Source organism: Agelaius phoeniceus, chromosome 1, assembly GCF_051311805.1.
Source record: "Agelaius phoeniceus isolate bAgePho1 chromosome 1, bAgePho1.hap1, whole genome shotgun sequence".
Lineage (NCBI taxonomy): Eukaryota > Metazoa > Chordata > Aves > Passeriformes > Icteridae > Agelaius > Agelaius phoeniceus.
In genome coordinates, this window is record NC_135265.1 from 92,664,751 (window position 1) to 92,680,004 (window position 15,254).

At 40.3% G+C, this 15,254-nt stretch overlaps 1 protein-coding gene across 1 annotated transcript in view; it reads left to right on the forward strand.

Annotated features, from left to right (window-relative positions):
* TMEFF1 (transmembrane protein with EGF like and two follistatin like domains 1) overlaps positions 1-15,254 on the forward strand; it is a 113,803-nt gene that overhangs the window by 88,366 nt on the left and 10,183 nt on the right. The window contains exons 5-7 of the mRNA XM_054637405.2: positions 294-390; positions 11,625-11,773; positions 12,666-12,731. Of these exons, the coding sequence (XP_054493380.1) occupies positions 294-390; positions 11,625-11,773; positions 12,666-12,731 (312 nt within the window). The remainder of the gene's footprint in view (positions 1-293; positions 391-11,624; positions 11,774-12,665; positions 12,732-15,254) is intronic.

Consider the following 15,254-nt stretch of genomic DNA (forward strand, 5'->3'; position numbering starts at 1 on the left):
CAATGCCAGTTATGTGCCTGGTGAAGCAGGAATAAATAAAAATGACTGAAATAAGAATAAAGGAAGAGCCAATCAATGAAGCATTAGTGTTTTCAGGGATGCTTTTCTATCACTGGTACAGTTCTACCAACCTCCAATTGACTGACTTTCAAAAAGGGAGCACTATTAAGGTTAATAGCTTCAGTATATGACAGCTTTATGTTGACAGTATTCCTGAAAGCAAATGGATTTAGGTAAGCAAAAACAGAGCTTAATTTAAAAGTCATCCTTTCTGTTATTGTTTTTTTTTTCAGAATATGAAGGATCTGGGACAGAAGTTCAGAGAAAACACTCAAAATGTGGAGTTTGCAAATACAGGGCTGAGTGTGATGAAGATGCAGAGAATGTCGGGTATGTAATGTTTTCCCTAACAATATCACTGAACAAAAGGAAAAAAAATGTTAAAGGTACATGATTATCTGCTTGACTATGTTTGCTCTTACTAACTGAAGCTTTAGTGCCATCCTATAATAATGTGTTTGATATGTGTCTGTAAAAGAACAAACCATCTGCAGTTGCAAAGTAGTGGGAGAAAACAACAGGGAGTTGTACTGGAAAACCTTTGGCTAATATTTTTCAAAAAAAAAGCCTTGATTTGTTTTATCCTGCCAACAAAACAAGTCAAAAACCAAACAGGAATGCAAAATAAATACTGATTATTCAACCCTGAGATTTTTTCTCTATGTTCTCCTTGTTAATAAAGTATAACATGCAGTTATACTTTATGAATCAATGCTAACCTTGGACCTAAAGGTGAAGTTGAACTGGAGACTTGAGCCAGTCAGATCTTCCAAACTCTCTGTGGCATTTGATCTCCTAGATGCACACAGGGGGAAATTAGTGAAAAATATTAATTATTGTCAATTAAATTTCAAAACAAATTATCAGGAAACAAGAAGCTTTTAAAGACAATTCATAGTGCAGGCGCAGATGCACCACATTTCCCTGCTCAAGGTACTTGGTTGTATTACACCCCAGCTGTCCAGGCTCTGTGGGGCTCTCAGGAGGGGCAGAGATATCATGAAGGAAAGGGCTTCTTCAGACAGCCCCACGAGGCTTTAGGGGGTTTTTAAAAGGTGTCCTGTCTGTTGATGGGGCTTTGTTTTCCAACAGCCTTTGTCCTGTATGGAATAAGGTTTACTGGGATATGGGCTGGTGGCAGGTACTGGGCTTGTGGCTGCAGACACAGAGCATGAAGGTGTTTGAGACTTGCAAATGGTAGATTTTTGTATCCACAGAGGGAGCAGCATCTCAGAATAACGGTGCCTGAACATCACGAATTGCAGAAAACATCACTCTCCCTTTTCTTGTCTTCCAGCTGGAATCCATTTAATGTTGAAATATGTCTTAATTGCACAAGGTTTTATTACAGGATACCAGCATGAAGACATCTCAGACAGTAAAGCAGCTTAGCACTAACATTCAAGATGTACGTTCAAGATTAAATTGTAGAATACAAGGGAAAGCAAAATGGTAATAGTGCTCATGAATACTAGCATGATACTTCACAAAGTATCATTCATAAAATGCCCTAGTACTGAAGCCAGCTTGCTCTTTCCAGGAGAGAGACAAATGAACTAGAGCTGTTTTTTGTAATACTAATAATCTTTTGGAATATTGCCTTGGTCTGCTTCATTTATGACTGGAAAGATGGTATAGATTATATATATATATATACACACACATACATATATATATATATATTTGCTTTATGCACTAAGATGTGCTTTTGGCTTTGGAAAATAAATCCTGAAGCATTCAACTTCAGTAAAAGCTTGCCTAGTCTTTCTGCACTTGTAGAGCTGGAATTCCTGAAGCTATGTAGTATCTATAAGAAAATTAGGATAAAGCTGAGGGGAGAAGAAGGTTTATTATCTACATCCTACTCATATAAAATGAAACCAGTTCCTGCTTCTTGACAACAGGCAAAGAGTGCTATTTTGCCTCTAAGATTTTTTTAATTAGTCCTCATTAAAAAAATAAGTGGAAACAAGACCGTTTATGTAGAAAATGCACACAAGTTAGAAAATATTCCCATGTAGGTTATTTGCAATTTATTGGATAATATTTTTAAATTCTATACAGGAATTTAATATAATTTAATATTTTTCCCCAGTGCCTTTAACCATTAAAACAGGCTTCAGTGATATTCACTGTTTAGCCATAGATAAATCAGGGTCTGTTAACACAGATTGCCTTCACAAGGTTGGTTTTGACAAGTCACACAGCAAGTCACAGACTTGCTAAAGTAGAATATAGGAATTGGCATAATTTTTCATAAAATCAAAACAGTTATTTACTTGGCAGAACCAAGATGGGATTGAAATCTTCTATTGGGAAACTTTAATAGAGCACCCCTTATAACTGCTTTTAATATGTAATTTTTATTCTCTTTGCTGCTGTGTTTCAATGTGGGTTTTGACATCATAAAATTATATCATGACATACAAAGTTACTTGCAAGACAAATATCTTTCATTATGTATAAACACTGCTAGTCAGAATTATCATTTCATTCAAATTTGTGCTAGATTACAAACACTATCAGCCCTAAGTCTAGCAAATCACAAAACTCTCTAATTTCATAAAAATATTTTGGATTGATTTTCCTTTTTAAGACATAAGAATGTCCCCTGGAACTTTTTTGAATAGAGTGGTAATGTCTACTGAATCACAAAGAAAAGGTATAATTAGTTCCATTCATGTAGGTTTATTAGGCCTGGACAGCCCTTGCTTGCATCCTGTGATGTTAAGACACTTAATAGAGTGATCCAGGTGATAACAGAAGGCATTTAAAGCAAATTTTGCTCCATTATAGTAACTGTATGAGTTAGCTGAGCTGTCCCCTAATGTTAAGTCGATCATCTCAAGACATATTTATGATACAAACAGTAAATGCACAATTATGAATTTTTCAGTCTCTTTTCCAAGCTGTGCAATCTGAGACTTTACAAACACCAGCTCCTTCTGCTCTGACTGCTCTTGAGAAGCAAAATAGTATCTCTACTCCTCATTTATCAATAAGGAAATTAATTTATGGGTAAAATGTTTAGTGAATTGGTGGGAAAGGTGCCACACATGCCACAGCATGTTGAGGTAAATGAGCTGGAATTAATGAGGAATCTCAGGACCTGCCAAGAGGCCACCCTCAGTAGCCTAGGGAGCAGAATAGGCAAATTTTCTACCAATAATGGAAAAATTGTGCTAAAGACAATTTTATTCCCTGCAGAATGTGGTTTGTCTTTTGGGTATGGAAAGCTGTGGCATCCTATGCAAAAATGGTGACATCCTATGTTGGCACCTGATGCTTTCAGTGAAAACTGCAGGGGGATCCTTAAAATAGAGAAGCAGAAGCAAGACCCTTTGTCATGTCCTGATTTTTAAAGTTGAACTTGCAGGTCCTTAGAGTTATCTAAGCAGGTCCTTTCTTCTCAGAGATGCACAGTGATGTCCTGAGGGGCAATAGACACAGATCAAAGCATGTTAAATTTTGTGTTGTCATAATGGAAAATGTTTCTACCACGAGGGTGATTGGACTCTCCAACACCTTGTCTGGCATTTCCATCCATGGAGATGGTCTGAACTTGATCAGACACAGCCTTGGGACCAGCTTCGAGCAGGGGCTGGGACTACATGATCTCTGCACATCTCTTAAGCCTAAATTAATCAGTGAGTCTGTGTAATTACCAAATCTTGGTGCATTTTCATAACAAATTTAAAGATCGGTTGTACAGATCTGCGATTTGTGCCATATTACAAATTAGTGATGCTAATTTTTTTTGCTCTTAAATTTTATTTTCCTCTTTGAAAAAGTTACAGATTCTTAGTTTTCATGTTTGGTGTTAAAGCATTATGGCTATCTCTAAATCAAAAATGATACATATGCTATTATTGCACTGGATCACACATAGTTTGAAGAAATCAGGCTTTGCACAGGGTTTTAGATTTGTATCTTCATTTTTTTTGACTTCACAGAAACACTATCTGTCTAAACCAAAAGTGTTAACAATGCACAGTAAACTGAATGCAAAAGTATAAACAACTTTATAATTTCCACTGCTTCTATGAAAAATCTCAATGTTGATTCTAGGTCAAGTGGTCGAGACACAGAAATACAGTCTGAGGAGAGGGTTGTCATAAGCAACACACTTGGAAAATTTGTATTCAGCTATATGTAAATCAATACATTATTTCTTTATCTAAACACTGAAAGTAATCAGGTTGAGGAAGCATCACAAAAATATATTTCTCCATATTTTTCTTCTTTTTTCTTACAACTTGTAAGTATTTTAAAGAGTTGCTAGTTTGTGGTCAATCTTTTCAAGGGCATAGACAGTCACCTGTGGATACATTAGTCTGAAATTGCATAAACATATAACAAGTCATTTGCCTGAACAGTGATTTTCTGTAGATCTGAGGTAACAGGATGGGATGGGTGGAACTTCCTTCTTATTGAGTGCCAAAACTGAAACAGGTTGTGTATATCATGGGAAAAACTGCTGCACCATTCTGTCAGTGTCTGCCTTTCTCCTCTGACCATCAAATATCTCTCTGGCCAAAAGCTTCCTCCTCTTTGTTGAACAGACAACATATAGTTGTGCAAAATGTGTGCTCAAGAGGTTGGTAGACTTATACTCTTGTCTGAGAAAGTGGCAAGAAGCCCACAAACATAGGTGGTATGAATGTGGCTGGGTGTTTTCTGTTGGAATTCTGAATTGGAAATGTGGTTGTGTTGAGAGGTGGACACGGAGGTGGCAGCACAAAGCTTGGGGCCATCTAGAGCTGGTGGGGTAAATTTTGTAGATCAGGTCACAAACATACAAGGTTTGCTCCTGACTTTTTCTTAGCACACACAGGGCTTTTCAGTTCTACTGACTGTTCATGAGATAAACAGATCATCCTATCAGTACACAATCAAAAGGTAGGATCTTTAGAGGGTCTGTGCTCTTGCCCTGCGCTGCAACCAGGGATAATTCATCCATGTAAGATCAAGGACTTCTCCAGGAGAGCTCTGACCATCTCCACAAAGAAAGATTTCACAGCTGGGCATATCTGTTCAAGGGCTGGACTTCTCTCACTTTGAAATAATTTTTTCATATTCAATCACCATTTCTTTCCTTGTGACTTGCAATTGTTGTCTTTCACTCCTCTTTGTGTACCTCTGAAAAGAGCCTCACTCTCCTCAATAACCCCTCTGGGGTTGTTGGTGACAGCAGTTACTCCTTAGCCTTCTCCTCTCCAGGCTGAAGAGGGGCAGTGCCCCCAGCCACTCCTCACACAGCCCACACTCCATCCCTCTGCCCATCACAGCCTCTCACCACTGCAGCCTCTCCAGTTCCTCAGAGTATTTGCTGTTACTGGGGGCTCTCAAAGCAGGACAGAGTGTTTCACATGAGACCTCATGAGTGCTGAATGCAGGACCAGAGTCCCTTCCCTTGCTCTGCTGGTGACCCTCCTGTGATGCAGCCCCCCAGCCTGCTGCTCCACTGGACCCTCAGGTCCTTTTCTGCAGAGCTGCTTCCCTGCCGGTCGTCCACCTGCAACCTGTCCTGCAGCAGTGTGACAGATGTCCTGTCGTCTTCAGACCTCTGGAGGTTCCTCCATCTTGTCAAGGCCCCACTTGAGTTGTTATCTTTTCTCTTTTTTTGGTCTTTGATAAGGAAATCACTAACTTAAAAGTAGCCTGACTATAAAAATTCAAATTTATCATGTTCTCAGTTTTACATATTTTTTTTTAACAGAAGAAATATGGAAATGGGATTCTGAGCACATTCAGTCTTTTTTTTTTTTAATAAGTGTACTCTGCTGTCAAAGATATGTTTTGACTTATAATGTAGATTTTCAAGAAAGATTGACAGCTGATCCCCAAGTAGACCTTTTGAGATTAACATTTTATGAGATTTACTTTGGAAAGTAAAGGTACCTCAGCAATATATAAATTCAACTGGCCTATAATTTACATAGTGTCTGTTTTCACAAAGGCCAAACCAGAATTTCAGAAGTATTAGCATTAGCAGTTAGAAATGCCAATGTGGATATTTCAAAGTCCTAGTCTCTGCCTTGTCTATATAAATTGTCCTCTAGGGAAAGATTTGGCCTGTTTGAAATCTGGCATGCAAGTTTATACTTACCTCTTTTGACCACATTTTCACTCATTTACCAACTTCTTTTTAAATTAACTTTTTAGGGTATGATATTGTTTATTCATAAGGAAGGGTATCTAAATCCTGTGTAAATGCAACTCACAGCTTTCTGATCCAACCGAAGAAAAAAAAACCTAAGTATTTGTGTGCAAAACAAACCATCCAGACAATAGACAAAATCAGCCTAAACAAGGGATTTAAGACTGTGTTGTGGGATTCTGAATTATGAAAATCTGGGTGGAGGATATTCTGATATCATAGGAATAGCATAATGGTCTTTTCACTATACTGGCTATTAAGAAATTGAATAGACCCTAGATGGGAAATAATTCATGTCTGGTTTTAATGTATATTTTTAGTGATCTTTGCAGCAGTGTGTGCCAAGCTTTGAAGGTTCCTATTATTTGGGGGTGGAGGGAGGGTTAGGCTGCTTTTGAGAGAGCAAACATCAGTTCACCATGTATGCTGTGAGAAGCTCACTGCAGTAAAGACTAAATTTCTTCAGTGGTCAGAGAGAGCCGTGCCATGATAAAGGGGAATGTAGGAAAAGGGATGTCTGGAAAATAGCTGAAGCTCATGGTATTCAAAGGGTGTTCTGGATTGCTGGGCAGAAGTAAAGACAGAGTGCTAAAGCGAGGCGCAAAGAAGCTTTGTAGAATTGAATTCTACTTCTCTTGTGCTATAAAGGGATTTTTAAAAACATACCACAAACCTGATGAAGATTCAAGTCTAGTCAAATAGGTAGAAAAATCACTTTGAAATCCAGATTTTCTTAGTTCAGGTTTCATCAGGGAAGAACTGCACACAAGGGAAGCAGCATCAAATGAAAGCAAATCCTTCATTTGCCATGGTTATATTCTTAACTGCAATTGCAACACCCCTGCTATTTCAATTCACCTAAATTTATTCCATCAAGCATACCCTTATCCATCTGTGTGCATTTCACACACTTTGTTTTACTCTAGTGTTTCCATTTTACATTTGTAAGCAGATGTGCCAAAGAATTGGTGAGTACCTGAGAGTGCTCACTGTTGTCAGTTCCTGGGAAGGGATAGCAAGCAGCGCTCCCTGAGAGGCCAGGCCAGAAAAAAACATTTGTGAGCAAGACCCAGGTGGGCAGAAATGCAGCAGCCTGAACTGTTGGTTGGAAATGCCAGTCTCTCCAAGCAGCCAAGCCCGCTCCACAAGTCAATCATGCTTTTCCCTTCCTTTCTTTTCCCTCTCTTTTCTTTGAACCTACCAGGGTTTTTAAGCACACAGAACTTCCAACAGACCACGTACACCTTGAAGCCTGAAAACAAAAGGCAGCCTTGAAATGTGTTCTGATCTCTGGGGATCTAATTAATTTGCTAATAGCAGCAAGTGCTCTTACAGCCTGAGCTTGTCACTTCATTTTACTAAGCACGTTTACTTTGTTACACCTAGTAGCCCCTAAAAAATGAGGTGTACATCCTCATTTCTTCCTTATTAAAACCAGCCAAAAAATCTGCTTGGTTTAATTATATCACTTTGTACTTTCTTGAAATTCAAATGCTTTTCTGTTTAACTAATGGTGTTAATGAATGATAATGCATCAGCTCTCTGATGACAGGTGACAAAATTCAGGCACTTTTTCTGTGTACCCTAGTACATCAGAAAAACATCTGAATATATCCTGTTGACTTCCCTGGGTTAAGTGAGAGAAATGATCTGTTGAGGACCTTAAGCAGGAACCTCCTCCAGCAAGACATCAATTTGGAGCATTAACTGTTTAAATCCTTTTAGTTAAAACCAGTAGGAAGGCTATAGGGAAGAAAATGTTTGTAGGGCTCTCGCTCCTTTTACTCCAGTGTCTCTTTTACAACAAGCTTTTCCAGCAAAAAATTTGAAGCACTCATCCACTTCTTTCTTGTATGAAGCACGAAGCACATTCAAGATGTCCTTAATACACAATTCTGCTAAGTGACTTTACCTTAAGTGACTAACTCTTTTCTTCTGAATTTTACATATAAGGTTCACTCTCTTCCTGGGTGAAGCCCCTCTTGTGCTTCTCCCACGTGTCCCTGCTCCCCCTTCATGATCTCAAGCTTTTCCTGCCCTGCCTTTGTGAGCAGCTCTCTGCATTGTCCTTATGCTCTCTCTGTGCTCTGTCCCCAGCTGGAGAGAGACTTCAGGGAACAGATTGCAATGTGGGGCTGCAATTTCATGTTCATTTTCAGTCTTAGCTGTGAAGGAAAACAGTCCTTGGTGCCTCTTACAGGTTCTCCTGCTTGCAAAGGCCTCTGATAAGACTTTTGCCCTTTAAGATACCACTTTTAGCTCATTCTCACTGTCTGCTGTGTCTTCTTGCATATTTTGTGTGCTTCTTGTGTGGTCTGTGATATGGTTCAGACCCGTGGGCTCTGTTTGGTAGCCTTGAGCTTTGACTTCTTGGCTTTGGCTCCCAGACTGGCTGGTGGGGGGGGAAGCTGGCTTCCACCAAGCAGTTGGATTTCCTGTCATCTCATTACCAAGCTATTATCTGCCCTCTGTAGCCCTCTGACATCAGGATATAACATATTTTCAGTATTTCATAGTGGGTTTGTTGGCAGGTCTTCCAATACTTTCCTGAGTTGCTCATCTGTTTCAGTCTGTGGTGGTCCCATCCCCTCACCCGGACTCAGGCTCCAGTTTCAAAGTGTTTGATGTGAAACATCAGAGCAGCAACTTGCTCTCCCATGGTTTTACCTTCCTTCACAAACACCAAGCAGTTAAAAACAACATTCTTTTCATGTTTTCTGTCAAGAGCAGCACTCCCCATATGTCACTGCTCTCATCTCACGATTTGGCACTTCCTGCAGTCCTGTCTGTATTTTTTGGACTAGTGGAAACTGTCTATGAGCAAGGACAAACTCACTGCACCCTATGCAGACTCTCTGATGAGTCCAGGTTTCTAATACGTGCTCCTGGCTCCTTCTCTGCCGCCCTATTGCATCTGTGGAAGCCCTTTTCCCTTCAGACCATTGCATTCAAGCCATGTCCTCTCCTTAACTCGTTCTCTTTCAGCCCTCTTACAGGCTTTAGAGGTTTATGTTGGAATAAGAGTTTTAATTTTTTGTAAGGTGCATCAGTCCCATTTAACTGTTCATTATGCCACAGTTGAAGGCCATGTGACAGCTCTGCCAAGTAATCAGTGACCAAGTGGCCAGGGGAAGGCTGGAAGTACCCCTTGGCATCATGGCTGTGGGCAAAGAAGTAGCTAATGGCAGCAGGCAGATAATCAGATACATGTGAAGGGGCTCAACATGTGAAATTCCTGTACATTGATGAGATGGTTGGAGATAAGACTGAGACTGTTGATCAGAATACCAGGGTCAGGAATTCATAAGCACCCCTAAAGCAAGCATCTGGCAGTTCTGAGAAAGTAAGCATTTAAGAGATGTTAAACCTAAACACAGAAAAGCATGGAAACTTAAGCAGTTTCCAAGCGGTTTCAACTCTAGTCTGTAATGTCACCATGAAGAAAAAAAAGATATTTTCAAAACTCACCTTATTTGTCACCAGGAATGACAAAACCCAGCCATAATCATGATGCTACAGACATCAGATGGTGGCTACAGGCAGATTTAAGGGAGAGCAAAGGTATTTGTCTGCACACAGCCAGTGTCATACAAATGAGGACCATCTCTCTGCTAGTTTGTGTCAATAAATATGCATGGCTGCTGAGCCATGAGCCTTTTATTTCTGTGTAGTAAACCCTAATAAACCCCTGATTAGTCTTTACATCATGTGGGAGTAGGTAAACAAAATAGTATTTCCATCCTGGTTCTGAGGTTTACAACCATTACCATTTCCAGTAAGAAAGATTATCATATGCTCATCATATTGATATTTAGAGGCTTCATTAGTACTTGGAAGTAGGTCCCTAAGATGTGTAGAGACTCATTACTGGGGCAGTTTTTCACTGTCAGTAGGTGCACTTAAAACCCTGCTTGCACTAGAGATGTTCTGTCTAGCTACAATCTGAAGTTCACAGGCATGGAAAATTACCTGCAAAATTAGAATATTTAAATTAAGGAAGAAAAGGTTCTCATGGAAGAAGAGGAAGAGAGAAAAGTATGCTGGCCACCTTCAGTATTTCTGCAGCACGGAATTTGGTTCTGCTGCAGATTTATTACCAGCTTGAGGCAAATATTTGTCTGTTTAATAGTTTAATTTTATCTGCAATAGTGGGAAAGAACATAAAAGCCTGGTAAGTTGGTTGCTTGGACGTTTTCCCCCCTCCTGTGACTTACAAGAGTAAGCTAATCAAGATCAAGCTAATAGTTACTCCTGGCAGTCAGACCATGCACCCACTGCAGAGCTTCCTGCCAAAGAGAGGGTTTTGTGCCCACTGCCACCTTCTCAGAAGGTGCAGAGTGGCTTTCTCATCTCATGACATCAGGAAGAGCTTGGCTGAGAGCTGGACATGGTGCCCACCTTGTCCTCCCCCTTTTTCTGCAACCACACTCCTTATTTTCCCCATCCCAAAGGTGGAGATGAACTTGCAGAGCAATGTGGAACACGCACAGAAACTTTATTCAAAAATAGAAGTTTAGTTAGAAAGCAGAATATTGATTAAAATAATCAGGGGGTGTAAGGCATGGAAAGTTGCAAAGTTTTCCTGTGCCATTCACATATGTACAATTTCTGGACTTCTTGCTGGGGCTACAGAAGTATCTAAACATGAACAGGTCATAGTCCTGTCCGAGCCTTTGGCTGTCCTACCTCTGTGTGGTTAGGAACTGGCTATGTGCTAGGTCTTCATCTTTCCTGCTTTCATTTTACAATCCCTAGTTGCAAATTGCGTGGAAAATCATTCATCCTAAACAACCAAAATGTTAATGGGATGCAGTATGAAATAATTCAGATTGCATAATCCTGTTTTAAATGCAACATAATAGACCTATTGTTAACTTTCAAAGGTATGAATGAAAGTCTTTCTGAAATGACACAGCAAGATATTAACCAATATTAACCAAGCACATTGAGTCTATACAGTCTTTGAAATAAAACTCTTTCTACTGCCTAACAGAAAAGGGAGTCCTTTTTGTTTTCCCTCTCAAGGATTCTGATGCTGAAAAAGTGACAATATTCTTCTGATTTTCTTCACACTAGAGAATAAACACTACAAACTGGTATATTAATGTAATAAATCTTCCTACTAGTGTGTTATCACTTTTCAGGTGTATTCTATGAAGTTGATACCAGAGTAAAACTACAAGAAACATTAATACATTATTGAAAAGCACACTGAAGCATGTATTCACAATTTTGTACATTCTTCTTGGAAACCGAGACGCCAATGACTTCTTCAGCATCCTCAAGCAGCACGCTCTCCCCTCCTGGCATTGGTGCCCAAGCTAGTGTTTACTTAGGACTTAACATGACTTAATTTTTGTTTGCTGGATGTCAATTTTGTTTTGCCGTATGCTTCAATTAACAGATGTGTATGTAACATAGACTGCAGTGGATACAGTTTTAATCCTGTATGTGCTTCTGATGGAAGTTCCTATAACAATCCGTGCTTTGTCAGAGAGGCATCATGTCTGAGGCAAGAGCAGATTGACATCAGGCACCTTGGCCACTGCTCAGGTAGGATTAATTTTGGCTTTTTGGAAAAGTTAAGTTCTGACATAACTTGGCTTGGTAGACTTTCCCTTTTGTAATTTTGGTCAGAAGTCACTGATGCAGTTATCAATGAACTCATCACCTGTAATTTTGAGTTCCCCACACTACACACATAGTGCTGTGTTTACATTGCCTTTCTTTGGGTGCTGTTACCTGCAAAGACTGGAAAAGCTGGGGGTGGTAAGAGAACAGAAGGAATATGGGTGTGTGGGAAATCTTCCCTCTTGTTGCTGTGCGCTGTAAAATGTGCTTCCAGTGTGAGACAGGTTGGGCCCTGATTGCACAGACATTGATCCTTTATTCTTAAGGGGTTTTTCCCTTATTTGCATTTCAAATGCTTATTTGGAAATAAGCATCTGAAATATGCTTATTTCCAACCAAAGTGATTCTATAATTTCCTTTTCCAGTCTTGGAATGGTCCACTGAAACCCTCTGCCTACTGTCTTGTAGCTAATCCTGCCCATCATCCTTTGGTTTTGGGGTCTTGCATTTAGGACTTTCTCATGGGAATAACAGATTTCTACCAACTTTTTACCAGTTACATCTAGATCTGTAACTTGGGCAGTTCCCACACCAAAACAGACTGTCACCAAAATAACCTAGGTCCATACTGCAGAAAAGTTTTTAGTTCAAAACCTAAAGCTTGAGGTGTGCCATGTTGGTCTGGACACTGGGGCTACCAACTAGGTGTGATACCAGCCTGGTTGTGTGGGAGGAACAACGTGGGAGTGTGTCCAGGTTTACTGCAATTTAAAATAGTTCTTTGAATATTATTCTGGCTTATCAGTGATGCACACGTAGTGGTCTGGAGAATATCCTTTCCTAATGAGTAACCATGCATGTTTTTATCACCTAGAAACAGATGACACAAATGCAGTTGGAAAGAAAGATGATGGCATGCAGTATCGGCCAGAAGTGAAAGGTATGATGCAGACTTTGTGCTTCTTGGTTATGGCTTCACAAGATGACAAAACAGAGCATGCAAGGCTCTTCCAGTCTGCCTCACAGCTCTGATTCCTGTAACTGAGACAGGCCTGTGAGCAGTTTCTCTCTTGCAGCATGTTGCAAGGCTAGCAGGAAGAGGTGCATGATTTGTAAGTTTTGCCTGCTGTATCCCTCTAAGATGCCCAGCTGAGCATGTGGCCACAGGATTGGACTCCCTCCAAGTGCTGGGAAAATGATTTTACTAGAAGATGACAAGCTGTGACATTCCTGATGAAATAACATAGCACAAGCTTCCCTGCCATGATTCCATCTTTTCTGTTAACTTCTGGGAAAAATGGACGATTCTGTATTTGTTAGGTTGTTTTAAAATATTTTCAGTGAACTAATATCCTGAATCACATTGGTTGAAAATGTTTCACCTACATGAACTCTACCTTACCTTTTAATGACCTTTAATGCCTCAACTTTTTCTTCATCCCTGCTAGTCAGATGATCATACACATCAAGGATCACTCCAATGCTTTCTTTAGGCCTCCTGTTGCTGGTAACACACTTGAAAAAGCTGTTCTTGTTATCTTACACAACACTGGCCAGATTCAGTTCAAAATGAGCTTTGGCCTTTTCTGTCTACAAACCACAGCTCTGTACTCTTCCTGTGAAGCCTGATCTCACTTCCAATGGCCATACAAATTATCTTTCCTCTTGAGCTCCACAAAGAGTTCCCTGTTCAGTCAAGCTGGTCTTCTACCCCACTTGCTTGACTTACAATGCAGCAGAATTTTCTGCTCCTGTGCTTCTAAAGGCACTTCTAAAACCTTGACAAGTACTCATGGACCCCTCCAAAGCAGATTGCCAGGATACTCTGCTAAAGAGCTCCATTAATAGCTTAAAGGTTTTTTCTGCTGAAATCAAGGGTAGCAATGCTGGTGTCCTTTATTCTCTTTGCACTGAGAGCTCAACCATTAAACTCAACCATTTCATGGTCACTATGGCCAAGACAGACACCTAAAATTACACCCTCCATGAGCCCTCTATTCACAAATAGCAAGCCTAGGAAGGCTTGGCTCACTGAGTACCACTGACAAGAAGTTATTGTCTCCTGAAAATGTCAAGAAAGTCCTGCTCATCACAGCAATATTATATACTCCCAGGTGATGTGTGGGAAGTTAAAAATCTCCCATAAGGACAAGGGCTAGCAATCCAGAGATTTCTCATAATTGCTTATAGAATAAGTCATCAGTGCTCACATCCTGGCTGGGCACTCAGTAGTAGACATCTACTACCACATTTCCTTGTTTTCCATCCCTGTGGCCTTCAGCCAGAGGCTCCCAACCACATCAGCACTAACTCTGAGTGCTGTACAATCACCTCTCCCTTACATACAACATGATACCTCCAACTTGTCTCCCTGCCTGTCACTCCTGAACAGCCTGGAGCCCTCCGTCTCAACACCCCACTTGTGGGACTCATTTTACCAATTCATGCAAATAGCAGTGATATTGTAGCTCTGGGAGCTGACTAGTGCTTCTAGTTCATCCTGTTTGTTTCTCACACTGCGTGTGTTGGTGTTCAAGCATTTCAAATGTGTTCCTGAGCTCTCCATGCTCTCAGGAGCAGTGGAAGTGTTCCCACTAGCCCTTGCTACCCTCAGGTGATGCCATGTGACTTACCTACTATAATGATGTTGGAATCCCCTTCCCCCATCAATGCTAGTTTAAACCCCTCTTGGTCCTCCCAGCTTACACCCAAAAAGTCATTTTACCCCTCAGGACAGGTTGGTTCCATCAGACCCCAGCATACCTTGTCTCTTCCATCATTTAAAACCCCAAAGTTTTGGTGGAAACACCAGTCCCAGAGCAAGGTATTGGCATCCTGGGCTCACCTGTTTGTTTCAAGTTTCCCCTCATTATTGGGAGGATTGAAGGGAAACACTATCTGTTCCAAAATTTTTTTATCATTGTTCCCAGGGCTTCTGAAATCTCATTTGATTGAACTCAGGCTTTTTGTGGCTACATCATCATTAGTAGCCACATGAAAGAGCAGGAGTGAGTAGTAGTCTGAAGGTTGCAATAACCTCTTCAGTCTTGTGGTGGCATCTCTAATTCAGGTCCCAGGGAGGAAGAGAATTTCCCTGAAAAGAGAATCCAGTCTGAAAATGGGTGCTTTTATTTTGCACAGGAAGGAATCACAAATGAACATAACTCACTGTTCTTTCTCCTCAGTTCTGGTCTTAATGCAGGTTTTGCTCCAAGGGGTTGCTGCCTTCTCTGTTAGCTCTGGTGTTCAGTTTTTTCTGTCATTATACTTGTTTTGCACTCCCATGGCTTCCCTGAGTAATGCCATCCCAATATGGCTTTCCACATTCCTTGTGTTCTTCTTGAAAAGTCATTCAGTGCCAAAAAGCTTCATACGTTTTTCTCTTTTCACAAATTCTCTTATTTTCACTGCATATGATGTACCAGTTGGAGTGATTTAATGTCAATTTTCACTTACATTATGA